General features: G+C 42.8%; 1 protein-coding gene across 50 annotated transcripts in view; it reads left to right on the top strand.

Moving 5' to 3' along the window:
* Positions 1 to 13331: 13331 nt before the first annotated feature.
* Positions 13332 to 18780, top strand: part of NEB (nebulin) — a 124142-nt gene continuing 118693 nt past the window's right edge. For all 50 annotated transcript variants that reach the window (XM_074594102.1, XM_074594101.1, XM_074594097.1 and 47 more), the window contains exons 1-3: positions 13332 to 13462; positions 14177 to 14281; positions 14829 to 14894. In XM_074594102.1, coding sequence (XP_074450203.1) covers positions 14862 to 14894 — 33 coding nt within the window. In that variant the 5' untranslated portion in view covers positions 13332 to 13462; positions 14177 to 14281; positions 14829 to 14861. The remainder of the gene's footprint in view (positions 13463 to 14176; positions 14282 to 14828; positions 14895 to 18780) is intronic.

Genomic DNA, 18780 nt, shown 5'->3' with positions numbered 1-18780 from the left:
CTGCCTCAGCCCCAGCTTCAGAAATCTCTGCCGGCAACACAGCACAAAAGCAAGCAAGGAGGAATGGATTAGGGTTCTTAAAATTCTACCTTTAAAAAAAAAAATAATCAAATTTGTCTCAATGTACCTGTCACTTGCATTAGAAAAGTCTGGCTAAGTTTAAGCCATGCAACAAATCCATAAAGCTTGATCTTTGCTGCAGTCATTAGTAACAGGCTCTTATTTTCTTGGATCTTATTTTTTGATGAAATGGCTGGATAAGGTGAATCCTCAGTCTAGTAAAAGGAAAGGTGACGCATAAGCTCAGTGCATCAATGATATCACGGAAGGAACAGCAGGTTGCAAGGACCAGGGTGGGGGGAAGCAGCTGCAGCTGCACTTGAAGCTCAACAATGGGAAGCATCAATTACTAAAGCTGGGAAAAAGTGTTTTAGCTCAGGGATGGCTTCTGAAGGAGAACACTGCGGACCCCCAGTCACCAGCCGCGGGGCAGAGGGGCTCCGCAGTCCTGCAGCGGCGAGTGAAGCGGCTCCGGGAAGCTCCAGGCTCCTTTCATTCCCTCCATCGGGCGGTAGGAAAAGTCCTTCTTTCACACTCATTGTGCGCCTTCCGAATGGGCACGACATCGTTTATTAACTTCTGTGATGAGGAAAGTGCAGCAGCAGCTTGGGAAAGGCGGTGAGCACTTCTCCTGAGCGAGTGCCTTAGTCGTTGTGTGGGGCTCGACTTCCTCTGCCCCGAAAAGAACCCCTGCCAGGATCTGAGCCCGTCGTTTCACAGGAGTAGGGTGTTTCTATGACTGGAATACTTTTAAGACCATGAAGCCACTGCTACTGGCCTTCCCTTAGAAAATGGTGCTTGTAGAGCTGTCACCTTAAGGAAGCGGCTGTAGCAGCCCCTATTTTTATCATCTGGAGTGAAGATTATAACATATACTGAACTTCAAATTTCCTCAGCTTGACATTAAACTAGCTTTTTAGTCCCTCAGGTATTCATGTATAAAACCACTTTATTCTGATTTTACATGAATGAACGTTAAAGCACAGTTAACCTCCACAAACTCCTCTCTTAATCTATTGAAGCTGAAGCCGGGAGTTGCACGGGCTCGCTCTTCAGTTCAGCTGCATTTTCAGCTTCTCATCTTTCTGTCCAGCACTCGGGGTGGAAATCCTGCTCACGCTGGAGTTTTTGGAACTGATTTTACAAGCTCCTGGGTTTCGCTCTAGAGCTGGAGCCTGATGGATTTCAGGTGGCTCTGTGTCACAAAGCCAGCGCTCTCCCCGCCGGGGCTCCCCTGTGCCATCCTGGTCCTGCAGACCATCGTCTTTCCTCTGACTCGTCAGTGCTGCTAAAACCTCGGTCACCTCTCAGCCCAAATAGATGCTGACAACGTCACAGAGTAATTTAATGAGCTGGTTTGAAGACTAGTAATCCCTTACTCAAGTTAGTTTTTAGATCTTTTATCTTATTATTTTATATCTTCCATAGAAGACAGTCCCACAGCGATTTCATGGGGACTTCACTGCCTCCTGCCGTGCCCGCGATGCTTCCTCCGCACCCAGCTGCTCCCCGATTGTCCCCTGCCCTCGGTCATCACCCGGGAACCTCTTCTGCCGCGCTTTCTCATCCACCGACACCCCCGAGTCCTTCTCCTCAGGGCTGCTCTCCGTCCGTTCTCCGCCCAGCCTGGGTCTGTGCTGGGGACTGCCCCGACCCACGTGCGGGACCTTGCTGTCTTCAGTCTTGCTTCAGTCTGTCTTGTTTCTGCTTTTTAAAAAAAAGCCTTTCTTCAGTAACTTTGAGATCAACGGGTTTTCCGGTATTTTTGAAGGGTGAAGGAGATGGATTGTTTTTAAACAGACAGGTTTTGCTGGCTTTCAACAGACAGTTTCATTGTAGGAACGACTCCACTCAAACCTGAAAATGATTTACTTGCTTTCCAGTGTCTAAGCCAAAAAAATTCAACAAACTAAATGAACAGAAATATTTGTTCCATGGTTGTTACTCAGAAATCTGTGGATTAAAAACACTTCTGCAAGAGTGTTCTTCAAGGCTTTTGAATCTTTCCTGTACGTTTCAGCATGATATTCTCGACAGTGGATTTCCATTGCTCTTGACCTGCCATGGGCCGGATCCAGCCCGAGACCGGCTGCGAGTCTCAGGAGAGGCGGGGGGTGCAGAGCTGCCTGCGCCTCACCGATGGAATGGCAAGTATTGCCCCAGGGTTGTTGGGTTTCCAGCCACTTGATATTTAGACTTCTGTTCACGTCCTTTGCAATCCCATGGAAGAGGAGCGTGCACTGACTAACGCCAAAGATGATGTGCTGCGGTGAAAAGTGTTTGAACTTGATGGAACCCCATCGCTGTGTTGTGTCATTACGCTTAACTTTCAGATTGTGAAGTGAATGTCTGCATTAAACCATCCCAGACTTGATGGTTGGACTCGATGATCTGAAAGGTCCCTTCCAACCTGGGCAATTCTATGACTTTATAACTCTGACGAACGTACGCTGAGAACGTGCTCGAGTATAGCAAGATCCGTCACAAGACATTCCCAAATGCAAGGTAAGTCGTCTCCTCCCCTGAAAACCAGCGTGTCCCACGTGATGCTGGTGGTAACTCGCCCTGCTCTGGGGTGACAAGGACACGCTCTGCCTCTGGTCACTGATGGTTTCGAGCTGGCAGCCGCCGGGGTGGTGGGCTTGCTGAAGGCCGCTGTGCTCAGGGCATCTTTGCCGAAGCCCGGGTGATTCTGCAGCTGCTTCTGTCTGTCCCTCGCCATTATGTTGCTTTATAAAAAGACCCATGAAGTCATCAGGAGTTTAGCCTCCCATGGAATCATTTTCAAGGAAATGAGCTGAAAGTCTGCCAGACTCATTGAAATGAAAACTATTTAACGAATTAAGTTTTCCTCCCCCTTGCTCCCTTATTGTAGAGAAAGAACGCATCAAGAAGCCTGAGTCATTTTTGACAGATGAATGAGACGATGCTAAAAGATGCGTACATGAGACAAATGGGCCCGAACTCCCCACGTGTGTGGGGAGGGCTGGGGGGCTCAGAGGGCAGCTACAGCACGGGGTGAGCAGAAGGACCGTGGCTCACCTCAACATGAGACCAGTCGAGGGCTTGTAGTTCTTATCCTGACGGCGTGATACCCAGTGCTGAAAAGGCTGCGTAACGTAAGGGTGAAGAAAATAATTTCCCAGAGGCTGAATTTCAGTCTTATAATTTGTACTTTCCTGGTTGTTTCTTTTCGTTCCGTCCTGGGTGTGAGTTATTCAGGTGCGATCCCCATTTATGTCGCCGAGGGAGCATCAATGGGAGGAATTCAGTTTGCAGAAGGCTGCGTTAGCTCATGAGCTCCTGCAAATTACACCACGGAGGAAACTGCTCTTAGGACAGAATGGCCTAATGCCAAATGAGTTAGAGGACATTATTTGCAATGGTATCGTTCCTTATTGCAATTAAATGTCACTTTATTGACTTCAGTAATGAAGTGGTTATCTTATTGTCTAGTGGCGCTGCAGAGCTGAGCAGCGGGAGCAACGGCAGATTCCTGGTGACGGGTTAGCACTGTTAATAATAGGCCAGGGAGGAATTTCTCATGGTGGCTGTTGTGTTAATGACCTTTCTGTTGTGTTAATGACCTTTCACGGAGCATTCTGCCACCGGGAACTGCCTCTGCAAAGTATTACTGGCCACAACGAGCGAGTAGTCTTAATATTTTATGGACTACTGCAGATTGTATTTCTGGATATGAGATACCATTTCAGCAATGTAAGCTAGGAATGCAAAGCATGTTGCAATCTTTCCCCCACGGTTTACAGTTGGAGGTGTTAGTAACCTTTCATATACATATGCTCCATTTAAACAAGCAGAGTAAAAGAGGGAATTCCAAAAAAATGGCTCTTGGACACGGGTTAAAGTTCGCTGAAGTCTGTAACATCGAGATTTAGACATGCACTTTAGCATCCTTCAGGTCAAGAAGACTACGGACACATGGATTGTATATTGATGGAGTGATTTAGTTATTATGGTATTTCTTGAGCATATCATTGAGCTTTGATCTAAATCTTGACCTTCTTTTATAGCAGCTTGTGTGATCTTGCCCTTGGACAATTCTTGTAGAAGCCCATGTCTCTTCTGACTTGCATGTTTGCTTTTCCCTTTACTGCGGGAACTAGTTTGCAACAGAGGGGAGCCAGCGGGGCTCCGAGGGAGAGGGATCGGGCGGCAGTGCCTGATGCCATTTTACTAGAGACTTTACAAATGAACCCTGCACAAATTCAAAAACCCCTTGGAGTGGTGAGATGCCATAAGGGAGACTGATAGAAGCACTTTTCTTCTTTTGCCCAAGAAAAGAAAAGCTCAAAGGACTGTTATCTCAATCACACCTTTCTGTTCATAGTTTGTTCCCTTTTTGGAAGAAAGCACGTCCTTGGTGAAAAAAAGGTGTGGGGGCCTAAGTAGTAAATATTTGATTTATTCTCTCTGTTCTCACATAGGGTGTGAATATCTTTCATCAATATCGGTGCAATTGTTGTTGAACTTAAAACGGCAGCAGAGGTGATTCCAGAATTAAGGGACTGATCACCGTTTTTGCAGAAATCAAAGAGCGTGTTCAGCCCTGTCCCTTCATCCCAAGGGATTTACGACAGGGAATGCCTTTATGTTACAGCTGTGTTTATCCATCCATTTATTGGTTGCTGTTGGGGTGATGTGGAAAGTTGGCAATGCTGTTAAAGCCACATGCAACTTTCCTGCTGCCAAGCTTTGTTAGAAATAATAGACTTAATGTGAAGACTTATTAAACGATCTGAACGTGGGCTGGGATATAAATGAACCTGGACTGGCTTATGATTTCTCAATAAATTGTTTCAGCTCAGTTGCATAAGAAACCACAACGACTGTGCCTCTAAATCCACAGTAAGGCTCTGCTGGGTTCAGAGAGAAGCCGGGGGAAGAATGCATACAGGGGGAAACGAATAGATAGGTTTGAAAAGTTGAGGCAAAATTAAACTGGCGCGTTGTGAGAAAACTGGATCGTGTCATAACGGCCAGCAGCATTTTGAGAACTGAGGCGGGACAATTCTTGTACCTGCTCCCGAGGTGGACAACCAAGGAGAAATTATGTTTTCCCTGCTGATCGTGGACCTGCGTGACTCCAGAGGATCTCTGTCCCTGCAGGGCAGACCTGTCTGCCACCGCACCGCTTCCCCCTGCAACCGTTCACCGGGTGTCTGTGGCTCTCAATTGTAGATCACTCTGCTTACAAGAGTGCGTATCACACCTGCATATCTCACCGCAGTTGCTGTAAGCTGATGGTTTGCAACAGTGGTAATAATAATGAAAAAGTTTGTCAACAGATAAAAGATCTGAGTTATCTTTACTGCACAGTGGTAAGGCAGAGGCTCGCCCAAAGGGACGAGTGCTGGAGACAGGATAAGAACTGAATTTCTGGCTGCCAGTCATGGCTGTTCATTGGCATTTACAGCTGATATTTGTACCTCTGTTCTAAAAATATAAAAGTTTATTTATCTTATAAATAGAAGGAAGAAGAAAAGATTTGAGAGGAACCTCCCCTTCCTTTCATAGTTTATACTAACTTAATATTCTGAAAACTAGAAAGTTTGAGTTACAGATGAGAGAGTTGTGTGCTGTGTCTAAGCTTACCCCATAAGCTCATGTTAGAAAATGTGATCAATCCAATCAGCGATGGTTTTGTGTTCTTGAAGAAACCTTCCTTCAGTGGATCTTCTTTCTGCTCAGTGCCTATGTGAAAAGCCCTGTTGCTGTCTTGGGAACATTAGTAGGAGAGATAAATTAGGGTGTTTGACATCATCTTGTTGATAAATGTTTTCTTTTAAGACTCTCAGAAGACCTAAGTAAAGAACGGTGGAGGCTGTGACAGACGCTGTCATGTGAGGAGAACTACCCTTCATGCCAATGACCAGATTCAGTTTGGGAAAAAAACAACAGAACAAGGCTGCTGCTGACTGTTAATTTTGTGTAAATATCTTGTGGCAATATACGGTAGCTTTTACACTGTGATTTTATATCTTTAGGGTTTGTTTTTTTAAAATCTTATACTAATTTTTAAGTTTCTACAAGTAGTTGGGAGAGTTAGGTTGAGGTGCATTTTGTTCATTTGATTTCTCTTTGCTTCATGATAGCTCATCATGAAAGAAAAATGAACAAATAACTTGGCACCTTGTTCACATTCTTTTCTGTTTGGGTTTGGTTTTGGTTTTTCCCCTTTGAATCCCCTCTTGATTCAATGTTTGAAATAATCCTGGTTGGACACTAACAGAGGTGACCATGTGAGATTTGCATGAATGGACAACGAAAACAAATATTCTGTGTGAGAACAGTAGTTGGTTTATGGTTTTGAGGAGAGATACCTGCAGCAAGCGACCAACATGTCAGTGCATACATGTTACCCTGTGAGTTCAAATAATAATCAATCATCTGAAGCAGTATGGGGCGGTGATTTTGACTGCTGCTTGAATGTGAGTTGCCTAGATGTAAGATGAGGAGGGACGTGAAATACCTTGGTGATTTTTTTCCTAATGCCATTCTGTACTAAAAACTTCAGTCCTATATCCAAAGACCATCAAGGACAGGGTTAACATTTATTTGGACTTCATTTTGCAGCTTGGACCTGACAGAAAAAAGCGAAGATTGCAATCTCACCAAGAGGGTGAGGGGGGACAGTAAACAGAAGCTTGTCACATAGACAGATTTCCTAACCCAACAATTTGCTCGGTGAGAAGACAGTTCCTCCTCTGTCCAGAAACATCAGGAAGTGTGAAATGAATTTTGGTTTCATACCAATATTCCTTTTTTTCCTCCTCTTCCAGCAAAGTCTTTTTGACTCATGGCAGCGTACGTAGCGTTTGGTTCGCACACCACAGAGCTGCCAGCTTGTGCTGCTACTCACCCTGTATTGACCTGTCAGTATCAAAAAATAAATGGGAAAATAAGACACTGTAGATGACTTACGGCATTTTGATTGCATGGCCTCTAAGTATATTATTTGTTATGATCTAATATTTTCTATTAATACTTTAAGAAAGAAGACAAGCAGCACCAAAGTAAAAAGTGAAGTTCATCTTGCTAGAACACGTATCCTTTCCTAAAAAAACGCATTTCTATGGTACTTCCATTTAAAAAAATAATTTTTGCAAATCTTTGTCTCACTTGGATGGATAACCTAACAAGATATAAAAAAATCACCTTATTACTTTTACAAATGCATAGGCATCAATTCTTGCAGGACAGGATGAAGGGAAGCAGCTTTTTTTCAGTTTGTATTTTTTTTATATTCCCAGTGAGTTAATTAGTCAGGTGTTAATGAACTAGGAAACCATTCATCATTAGATACTGACTTGCCTCCAGTGTTCAGGAATCACCACAGAACAGTGAGTCTATGATATTGTCATATTCAGGTTCTCACCTGCCTCACAGCTTTGGGACATGGGGACACGGACCTGGCGGTTCAGCCGTGGCCGATGGCCGCAGCTGTGGATAGTTTTCCAGCCTGTGTGCAGGGACTCAGTGCTAACGGCTCAGTGGCTGGGGGCTAGAGGTCTTCCAAGCACAGACGGTGAGCGTTACTCCTCAGTGCTATGCAACTTGTCAGTTCCAAGGATTATCCATAGTTCAAACAACTACATTCCCTGTCGGTTGGAAATTTTCATTCCTAACCCAAGACCCAGTCGCTGACAACGCGTGCGCTCCTTGCCTGCTTTCATGAGGAAGAAAAAAGGTTGGCTTAATGTACTGCCAGTTGTCATATCGTGAAGGTAGGTCTCAGAGAAATATACATACGTATATATATAATTCTAAGGCAATTACTTGCATTTGTCTAACCAAACCCTTCACTTTGTATTTTTCATTAAAAAAATTTCCCCCACTTGCCACAATATTTCTATACATCAGACCAGAATTTGCCGGCCCCCACTGCAGAGGTCCCGGGCAGCGGCTCCTCGCAGTCAAACCACCCCGTGGGGAAGCGGGGCCAACAGCTCAGCCTGGCTGCCGGCTGCTGTGGCTGCCGGCTCTGCACCAGACAAGGTACTTCCAGAACAACCTCTCTTCTCAGCCACCTCTGTCAACAACACATCAACATCCTCTGCATTTTGGAGGCCTTTATCAGATTTTGAACACTCAGGCTTCCACCCAGGCCTCACAGTTTCATATGCTAATAGATCTCCTTAGTAGTTTCAAAACAATTACGAGAGAGAGATGTTTGCACACGTGTCTGCACCATAGACCGCACCTGAATTTTTTAAAAAGAGAAACACATTGTTATGTTTCATATCCTTATCTGCCAATTTTGCATCTGCACCTGCAGCTTATGAACAGAAAGCTCAGTCGGACCATTAAAAACGCACAAGTTCAACTTACTCGTGTAAGCTTTTCTTTTCCTTGACTATAGCTGAAGCTCTCGTGATGTGGCTTTTCTGTACTTCTAAAATGATGTGCCACATTTACTGCATGATAATTAGTAAGAAGAAAAATAAGGCAGATACTGAGAAATAAAGACTTTTAGTCCTAGGAGAGCATGCCTTTTCCTTTGCTCAATGACTCAAAACCACGTCTTAGTTAGTTACTAGGCTGCAGGAGAATTACAGAAATTGCAGAAATGTATGGCACGTATTCCAAGTGCAGATATTTCTTTGCTCAACCAACGCTACACTGCCAACTGCAGTGCCATACAGATTCAGTACTGGGCTCCTGAAAATGGTTTCCTCAGATGCTTCTCACGCTGCAGCAAGTCAAATCCACCGAGGCTCTCTAAACAAGGAGAATGCCCCTTAGGTGTGGACTTCATCATCAGGTCCACGTGGAATCTAGAAACCACGTATAGTCAAGCCTGTACAGGGTCTCAATCTGGTAAATGTTCTTTGGGGAAAAATACAAGAAAATGGTCTACTACAATGTTCATGCAGGCCTGAGTGTCTGTAATTTGTGCTGGCACCGCCCCGATATGATTACTGCAACTTGTAATAGGTCATGGTTCATTCCCCACCTACTTAGAGGACTCTCTCCCACCTCTTAGGAAGGTACAATAAACACTGGATAACAGTAAGCCCTTGTAAGCACAGTAGGGTGAGGGAAACCCCTTACCTAATTCTCTTTTCGCTCCCTTTTTCATTATTAGCGGAATTTCTATGACTTGCATTTCCTACACCTGTTTCCTCTATCGTTTGGATCCCTGGAGTGCAAATACAAATATAGCTTATGGGCCTCCCAGCAGAGGCTGGTAACAGCTTTTCTAACAAGAATTACTTTATTTTTAGGGCTCTGAAGCTATGTTGTGCTCTTCAGTTAATGCTTTCATCCCAGGCTATAAATGGCTTTCGTGTTTAAAGCTTCTTGATTGTTACAGCATTTTTCTGTCTTGCAGATTATGTATCGTAAGCAAACTACATTTCGCGTCTTACAGTCTCCAGGGCACTTTTAGATTTTTGACGGAGACTGCACTCTAAAGGAAAATTTTGGACACCTGATTAGATTAGGTGGGAGCCCTCTAAATAATGAAGTGCAAGATTTTTTTTTCCCAGCTTTGCCATGCAAAATCTGGTAAGCAGAAAGGAATGGTGAAAAGAATGAGAAGTAACTTAATAGTAGTAGTTAAAAAAAATGACAGAAATATGTATTAAAATATGTCCTTTTTCAATGATACAATGCTTGTTAAGTCCGGGTGGTCTACTGATTACCTCAGGAGATTAAATATAGTACCCATGATGTCAGTAAGTTTATCCACACAAAGGGCAAGGCACAGAGAAGCCAGTGTAATCTCCGGCACAACAGATTTCCTGTGCAATTTTCAGTCAGACAGATGCAAGGATGGACAGAAAGTCCCTCGAGTCTCGAAGTCGTCGTCTTCAAGAAACAAGTGCAGGCTTGCAGTTCAGTGATATGTACTGCCTAGGTTTCATGATGTGGGATCATGTGGCTTATTAAAATTCTCCCAAACTCTCCCTTGGGGATCTAGAGAGAGGCACTATAACAGAAATACAAGGGAATGAATGATCAAGGCAACACACAAATGTCAGTAGCTGGGGGGGAGGTTGTAAAAACTAGAATTTCTGTAATAGTTTGGTCTTTCGGGGGTTAGGGAGTTACAGTGTGTCTGCCCTTTGGGCCTTACGTACGGATCCTCTATATTTTGCCCTCTACATTGATCAGGCTCCAGGATTAAATTATGTATTTTTCATAGGTGGAAGACTGCCTCCCAAAATGAACTACATGCAGTTCTAGAAAAAAGCGGTGAGTTTTCGTATGTGAATGCTGTGTGGCTGAAGGGAGTGAGTAAACGTAGGCTGCTGTTTCACAGTTCTTGTATTATATACCTTCTACATAAATCTAGAGAAGGTCACATGTTATTGCCTTCCTTTCCCCCTGCCCTGAGTGGTTACTGTTTGATAAACATGGCGATATTTTAAAAAGTTGAGTAAAAGAAAATATTTTCTGCTTTAAAATTTTCGGCCATTTAAATGCAAAACAACATCTTCCTCTACCTTAGTCATTTTGTACTATTCTTTTTAGTTCAAAACTGCTGAGCACATGCATATTTATGTACTGTGGATAAAAGAATCTGGTCCGGTGTGCTAACCTGTGTCGGACTTGTCAGGCTGTCACCTACAGCAGAATTTTCCTAAGGCCCTTTAAACATTTGTCCCTCAAAAAGTCCAGACGGTATTCTCAGAATATTCCAGCAAACAGGGATTTGAAATCCAAGTCACAGACACAAATTTTCACAATAAAGCAATTAAAAAACGTTAAAGGAATATTAACCATGAGTATTCCACGCACCTCATGCGTGCTCTACTTCAGCATGCAATACTTGCTGGTATTTCAATATGAATATGTATCATTGACATTTTAACCGTCCTGAGAAATTTGTTATGAAATGTAACAATGAGCATAGTAGTTTATTTCCACAGTGAAGACCAATGTATAGACATATGTGAAGATATCTGTGCACGTGTTTAGTTGTTATATATAAATATACCAATAACCACGTATTTATATATAGGCAGGTGTGCAAAAAAGCCATTTAGTGGTGTGTGTTGTATGTAGATAAAAGCACTTAAGTAAGCAAAGACTAAATTTTCAGTAATAAATTGTAGGCTTGAGTAGAAATCAAAGAAAATGTGGTGGGGTTTTTTTTTCAGTTTTAAACAAAAATGAAGCTAGTATTGGTAGTTTTGTCAGAGTTGTTCCCTGAGATTTGGAGCTGAAGGAATAAAGCAGCAAATGTAAGAATTGAAAGATTTGCTGGCAGCCGTAGGTGACTTATGAGCATTCTCCTCCCCTCTTCGTGTTCTGATGTCAGAACACAGATCTTATGTTCTGTGCGACTTTTCACTTCAGCAATAATACTTTTGGTTCTTAAACCCCTTCTGTAATTTTGATGTGTTATTCCATGCTTCGCTTCTAGTCCTGAACTGTTGGCTACTAAAGATCTGACATGCTTCGCACCAGACAGACGTATTTCAGAAATAGTGACACTTGCATCCTGCATGTAATTTTGGCCTTGTTTGCTGTCCTTCTAAATAAGATATACTGAACAGCACTGTAAAAGAATCTGAAGGTGATGTTCTAGTAACCTAGGAGTTGCAGAGTATATCACTAAGGAAGAGATTGCTTGCAGGGACTTGCAGGAGAACTGCACAGAAAATTGCATCCCATTTGAAAATGCTTGCTAATTTTGTCAGAATAACCATCAGGACAGAGGAACAGAAGTTTCTGTTGATCTAGTAAACCTGATTTAAATCGGGTGATTGGAATGAGGCATAATAATATCCAATATCATAGCAGTGACTATGGGGGAATGCCATTTAAGAGAAAAGCAATGTAAAGTACAACCGTTAAGTCTGAAAAAGAAGCCATGAACCCAGACTTGCTGAAAAGAACCAAGAAGGGGGATGGTGAGTCACCAGACGTGCCGCTAATTTTGGCATCAATGGAGATTTGAGCTGGAAACGGCAATAATGAATTACATATTTAATAAAAAAAATTGGCGCTTCACAACATAAATGTTTGCCATCACTTACGTAGATGTCACATTATGCATCCAATCAACTGAAAAGCAGTACTCAGGAGAAAAGCGACTCTGCGAGTTCTTTCTGGAATGCACACAGACAGGATCTGGACTGGAGAGCAGAAGGTTAAGCTGACATTGCTATTGTGAGACTCCATCAACATGCTATACTCATTTCTGGACATCTTCAAAAGATCGTAAGAAACTGAAGGACTTTTAAATAAACAGAAATAAGATTAAAAGGGGAAGGATTGCCTAGTAAAGCAAAATGCTAAGTAATTGAAGGCATATAGCTTGCCTAAAGGAGAAAGGGAAGGATCTACAGCTCTGTGCAGAATATAAAATACTTGGCAGTAGTGAATGAGATATGATATTTCATCTGGATATAAATATTAACTTCTGGAAAGAGTTAAGGAACAAGAAGGTGTCTCTCAAGGGCTCCTGACAATCATTTACTGAATTATGTGATACAGTATTTGAAAAGAGATCGTTGTTGATACTGGCTTTTAAATGCACCTCCTTGAAGAACTAAAGCCAACCCTACAATGTGAGTCAAGTGGATGACCTAAGAGGTCACTTCTGTTATCGTCACCGTGATTCTGACTCATGTAATGTCAGTTACATGACATCATGTAATTCTTGACCTTCCAAAATACTTTGTGTGTTAGAATTGCTCCCCTGTCACTTAATCTGTTTATGCTGTACTCTTAGTCTTTCTTCACCAGGCATATTGGCTGTTAATCCGGTTCCTTGCAAGTTTTTTTCCTTGCAAGTAGCCAGTGTTCCTGGGTCCATGTGTTCAGCTACATAGCATTTCATAAGCAGTGATAAAACTATTGGCACGATTTGCATCAAGTTAAGTTGATAAAGCACTTCAGGTATACTTAAGGGATGAAATTAAAGACAGCTTTATAGTAAAAATTTAGTTCAAAGTCCAGACTCCTCTCTCCTTTCTCTTGAAGTTCAGAGATTCTTGAATTCAGACAGTTTTGATTCAGGTACAATATCGGAATGAAACTGTCAATTCAAATTTATTGTTACTATTGCCAACTCTGAAAGATGAAAATGTGCATTTTTTTTTCATTTGAGTGTTCCCTTGGATTTGCCTAGGGATCCATTTCAGCAGAGACCTGGTGAAGTTCAGTCAAGCTCTGGTGTGTTTTGGGATTCCTTGGGAGCACAGAAGTGCCCAGCTCCCTTTTCTTTCATGTTGCTGAGAACAGGTGGCCTCCTCCGGGGTCACCAAGTATATTTAGGGATGAAACTCGAGCGGGCTGGAGCCAGATTGGCTGTGCTAGCCACATGCGTAATTAGGAGGTGATGCACCAGGCTCGTTCTCGCCCAGTGCTGCTCAGGAGGGAGGACTGGAGAGGCTTTGCTCCTAGGAATATTTACTAGATGTTGCTGGTAAGAACATTTTAATCGTGTTTGACTTCTTTTCCTTACAATAGGATCTTGGGCTGTTTCCTGATTCTGTAATTTTTTTGGGAGTAGTTGTCGTGCCTTGCCTGTGGAAGTCAGATTTTCTGTCTGGATGACTAGTTGCAAATTGCAGTAAGAGGAAAGGACCTGGAATTGCGTTTTGGAAGCGTAACTGAAGGTTAGAATAGTGACAGTTTGTATAGATTGTATCCTCATATGCAATCCCTACTTCTTGGGTTTCTACATAAACTTTGGCCTACTTGTTCACACGGCATGCCACTTACTGAGTTATCCTTAATTTATTTTAATAGGTAACATTCTTGTTTAACAAATTGACTTTTTTGGGGGTAATTTTTCTCAACACATTGGAACTAAAAAGGGACAGTATTCTATGTTCCTATATTTAACCTGTCTTACTAGACTTCACTTGCCTCAGAAGGAATTGCAGTTTAGCCAGCTAAACTAAACCACCCCGTCATTTGGTAGTATTAGCTTACACGGCAAATATCTTTGGACTCAGGAACAGCTGTTCCAAAGCCTCATCCCCTACCAACATTAGAAACAGGGCTGCAGTCTCTGGTGGAAAATTGTAGCTTTGCCTTATAGCAAAATCATTGTGTTAATTAATTTGTTTAAAGGTTTTGACAGTAATCTGTACTTTGGAATTCAGCCAACTATATGGATTTTCATATTTTCCAGGTCTGACGAAATATAGAGAAAAAAGCCACAAGAGGTAAAAAATCCCCAAACCATAGCATCTATATAGGCTAATGCTGGAAGAAGAAATTGCCTCATTAACCTAAGGTCACTTAAAAAGAATATTTACGATCTTTTTCTACATTATGCTTTTACTTGTGAATGAATATAGTAGAATATACAGATAAAGATCCCATTCAAACAGAAGCTTGAATAACGTGATGGAATTGTATAGAACGTAGTCATAGAGAAAAGAAAAATTCTTTAAATAATTTTGTTGTAATGAAAAAAAATCAAATCATACTTCAAGAAATCCCTTCCTCTGATTTTTTTCTTTTTTGTTTTCATTGAATTCCAGTACCGGTATTACAACTTTTAGAATAAAGTATTTGTCCAAAATGGTGATTTATATCAGTATGTTTGAAACTTAATGCAATGCTTTCCCATAACAGTCAGAAACAAAGTAATGCCAGATGCCAACTTTAGTTCTCTCTGTTGTTCGAGTTCTTTCACTAATTAGCCAACAACATTGCAATAATCTGACTAGTTACTAACCATGACCCAGGCCCTTTATGAACTAGGCTAGTAGCTTTTATAGTACTTTCAGTCTTGGGCTAATACTGTATATTCACTCTTTCATCTGCTGCACGACCAGTGAGTGGGGGAGAGACAGACAAATACCCTCAAAATGGAGGAAGAAGAATATGAGGAAGTTGTGGAGGTAAGAAGAAAATCTGAGAGTAGCAATATTTGGTTCCTGCCTTGTAAATGAATATATTAATCACTTTAATGAGATGTTGCTCATGAACATAGATGGTTACCTGCTGTTTGCCCTCTGAAGGTTAGGGTATGGATAGATACCTATTAAACGGTTTGACCAGTAAAAACCAACAACAGTGGTGCAAAATCTTTCTGGTTCCTGTCATAGTTTCTCTGTTTAAATAAGGATTGTATCCATCCCACACCCCCATCGCGAGGTTTCGTGGTTACTCTTCTGCGTAATTATAGATGCAGTGGGCCATCTCTTTTCCCTCCTGCTCCTGGCTTGCCCTCTGTCATCCAATCCATGCTAGAGAAGACTTTGGAAGACAATTTCTAGCCTTGCCTCTGTGCCCAACGCAATGCAGAAATGCAGCAGGTTTGTGCCACCAAAGGCACCGTTAACCAATTTAGCCTTAGAAGCTGCAGAGGTGGAGCTAGATTTAAACCTGTAGATGTCCGCGGAGTTGCATCAGGGATTAATTTGCCGATAGGTCATTAGTCTCAGCAATTTGATTAAAAGAATCCCCAGGAACTGTGGGACTACAGCTTACTATCATGAGCGAGTGTCACTGGAATAACGACTTCGCTGTTGAAACAGTTTATGAGGTTAACAGACAGTGTGGTCTTACCTGCTGCTTTATAACTATTTTGAAATGAAACTACATCTTATGAAATACACAAGTGATTATAAGAAATTGCTCAGTTTTTGTTTGAGGAAAAGGAGAAGATAATACAAATGTAGACATCCCACAACTCATTATCTCCACACTATATTGAATGGACTGTTGATTTCAGGCAGTGTGTCAGCATTGAGCCCTGACTGCCAACTTTATACATTTCAAATAGTGAATGAAGTAAAGTCAAATGGTTTACCAGTTGAATCAGTTAAAGGTGTTTTGGAAAATAAGTGTTACCGCTCATAAAGTCCATTTTAAAGGCCTCGTACCACCTAGTTACAAAGACATCCGTCCTTCATTAAGTTTCCTATTACCATGTTACTTGAAATTGCTTTTATGCTTCCTGAGCATTATGTGCTCTCTGTAACAAAATGTATATTTCTTTGCTGTCAGTGTTTATTTGTTGCTGCTGGAATTATTGTATGTTGGGCTTTTTGTCTACACAGCTCTGTTTCACTATTTGTTTTTAATTTTCAGTCACCACCTTCCGAGGACAGAACGGAATGGTGCTGCTTTAGTAGCTTCCCTCGAGATTTTCATAGTGAGAAGTTAAATAAAATAGGAACAATAGCATCTGGTACAATTTTAAGGCAGCTTAAGCCTTTCCAGAGTTTTCTTAAATAGAATTCCACTTCTGTATGAATCGCCTATTTTAAACCTGTACGAGTTCTATCAGAAATTCATCTTCTGAAAGAGCAGAAAATCATTGCTGAATAATGAGCGGCTGAGAAAATATTGAGGATTTTAAGGTACTATTTTTTCTTCCTCTGGGCATTGCAGCCATTTGTGATGTGCAAAAAACCACAGTGGAACAGACAAACCTCTTCTGCTGAGTTACTTGAGACTTTGTGGAAGACAGGTCAAACACGGTATGGGGCCAGTGAGCAGAAATCGCCTCGAAACAGCCCAATATGAGACAACTTCAAAAGTATGGGCTAGTTAACGTAAACCTGACTTTGAGGGACAACTCTGGGAAAAGGGCTTAAATTTTAATGAGAATTTATTTAGGGCTTGGTTCAAAGGGCTTTCTGTTCCCACAGTTTTGGCACGTGACCCTGAGCAAATCTTTGCTGAGGAGATTTTTCAAAGATAAACCCCACATTTTACATTTTCTCCTTTCCGGAAGTCAGTGGCAAGTCAAACACCTTTTGACTAAAATAGCTGCTCTTTACTACAGTGGGTGGAGCAACACCTTTAAATGTTTTTTTGGGTTATTTTTTTCTTCATTAAGCAGCGAGGGGAGGCGGAGGGCGAAGCTTGGGGGCGGTGAAGGCTCGGTGGCGCGGCCGGCTCCCCTCAGCGCGGCCGCCGTCTGCCGCGGGGCAGCGCGGCGCTGTGGCGGGCCGGCGCCATCGTGCGGCCGCCATTTGCTGTGTGGCGCCTCAGGGAGGCGCGATCTGCACCCACTTCTTCTCAGCTCTCGTCTTGCTGTTTTTTGTGGTTTGTGGGGGTTTTTTTGTTTGTTTGTTAGGTTGGTTGGGGTTTTTTTTGTTTTTTTTTTTTTTTGTTTTTTTTTTAAATTTTTCCGTGGGTGCTTCAGGAACCAGTACGACCTTTCCGACATTCTTTTCAGCAAATGGCAGTCAGGGCGGTGGCGGGCTCTGCATTTGCGCAGCGGCTCAGGTTGGAGCTGACTCTGGTGCCGTCGATTCCTGGCTGCTGTGGAGAGAAAGGCAAGTGGCCACCCGGGATGTGAAGCCCTTGTTGCCTCTCCAGTGGGAGACGTGTTCTGGTCAGGTTGCTCAGTTGCACTGCAGGTTGCTGAAGGAAGAGGTGAGCAGGCTTCACACCATCATGGAAGAAGGTCAAGAAGAGGTTGACAGCACCTGCATGAAAAGCAAGAGGCAGAGCCACAGATGGCAAGGAAGGAGTGCCGGTTGGAAACCCTGGTTAAATGGATGATGGAGGATGGCCGTCAGGTTGGAGAAGGCAGGAAGCTCGTGGTTTCTGGCAACGGGAGGAAGGTCCGTGCTCCACCTGCAGATCTACCATTTCAGAGTACATGTAGCACCCTGGGAACTTCTTTAGGCAGCTGGAGAAAGCCTCACAGGCACAGCCTTTGTGCTGAAGGATGGCTTTAACCACCTCAGTATCTGCTGGAAGGGCCTATGGCTGGGCACAAGCAAGCTAGGAGATTTCTGGAAAGTATCGACGATAAATTTCTTGATGCAGTTGATCGATGAATTAACTAGGAGAGGTGCTCTGCTGGACATGCTATTCACAAACAAGAAAGAACTGGAGGAAGATGCAAAGGTCAAGGGCAGCCATGGCTACAGTGAGTTGAAGATTCAGCAAAGAATGGGCAAGATAAACAGAATTACAATCCTGAACTTCATAAGAGCAGATTTGGGCCTGTTCAGGGACCTGCTTGGGAAGATTTCACAGGAAACAGTCCTGGAGGGCAAAGGGGCCCAGGGGAGCTGAGTGATCCTCAAGAACAATTTTCTCAGAGCACAAGAATAGTTCAGTCCAATGTGCAGAAGTCAAACAGCAGAAGGCTGGTATGGATGAAGAGGGAGCTCCTGACTGAGCTCAAACACACGAAAAAAGAAGTATACTGAAGGTGGAAGCAGGAGCAGGCCTCTTGGGAGGAACATAAAGACATAAGACATCAACTCCATTCCTACACGCATGGGCAAAGTTCAGCTGGAGTTGAAGCCATAAAGGGAAGTGAAGAACAGTAAGAAAGGTTTCTGCAAGTGCCATCGGCAGCAAAAGGAAAGCTAAGAGAGTGTGGGACCATAGTTCAGTGGGCAGAGAAGCTAGTGACAAGGAACAGGCAAAATGCTGAGGTACTTGAAGTCTTTTTTGCCTCAGGTTTGATAAGGCTTGTCCTATGGTCATCCACTTCTCCACATCTCTGAGCTTTCTACCAGAGACGTGGGAGTGAAGTAGTAGCCCCAGCAGAGGAAGACAGAGTTAGGGATGACTTAATCCACTGGGATGTACATAGTTTCGTGGGACCAGAGGGGATGAATCCAGGGGTGCTGAGGACATTGCACAGCTGCTATAATTTTTGAAAGCTCATAGTGATGCAAGGATGTTGCTGGCAACTGGAAAAAGACAGATGCGCATCTTCAAAAAAGGCAGGAAAGAAGAGCCAGGGAACTACAAGCTGGTCAATTGCCCTTCAGTCCTTGGGAAGGTTATGGAGCAAATCCTTTTGGA

This window comes from Larus michahellis, chromosome 7, assembly GCF_964199755.1.
Source record: "Larus michahellis chromosome 7, bLarMic1.1, whole genome shotgun sequence".
Taxonomy (NCBI): domain Eukaryota; kingdom Metazoa; phylum Chordata; class Aves; order Charadriiformes; family Laridae; genus Larus; species Larus michahellis.
The sequence above is the reverse complement of the archived record's forward strand: the minus strand, read 5'-3'. Positions and strand labels throughout refer to the sequence as shown.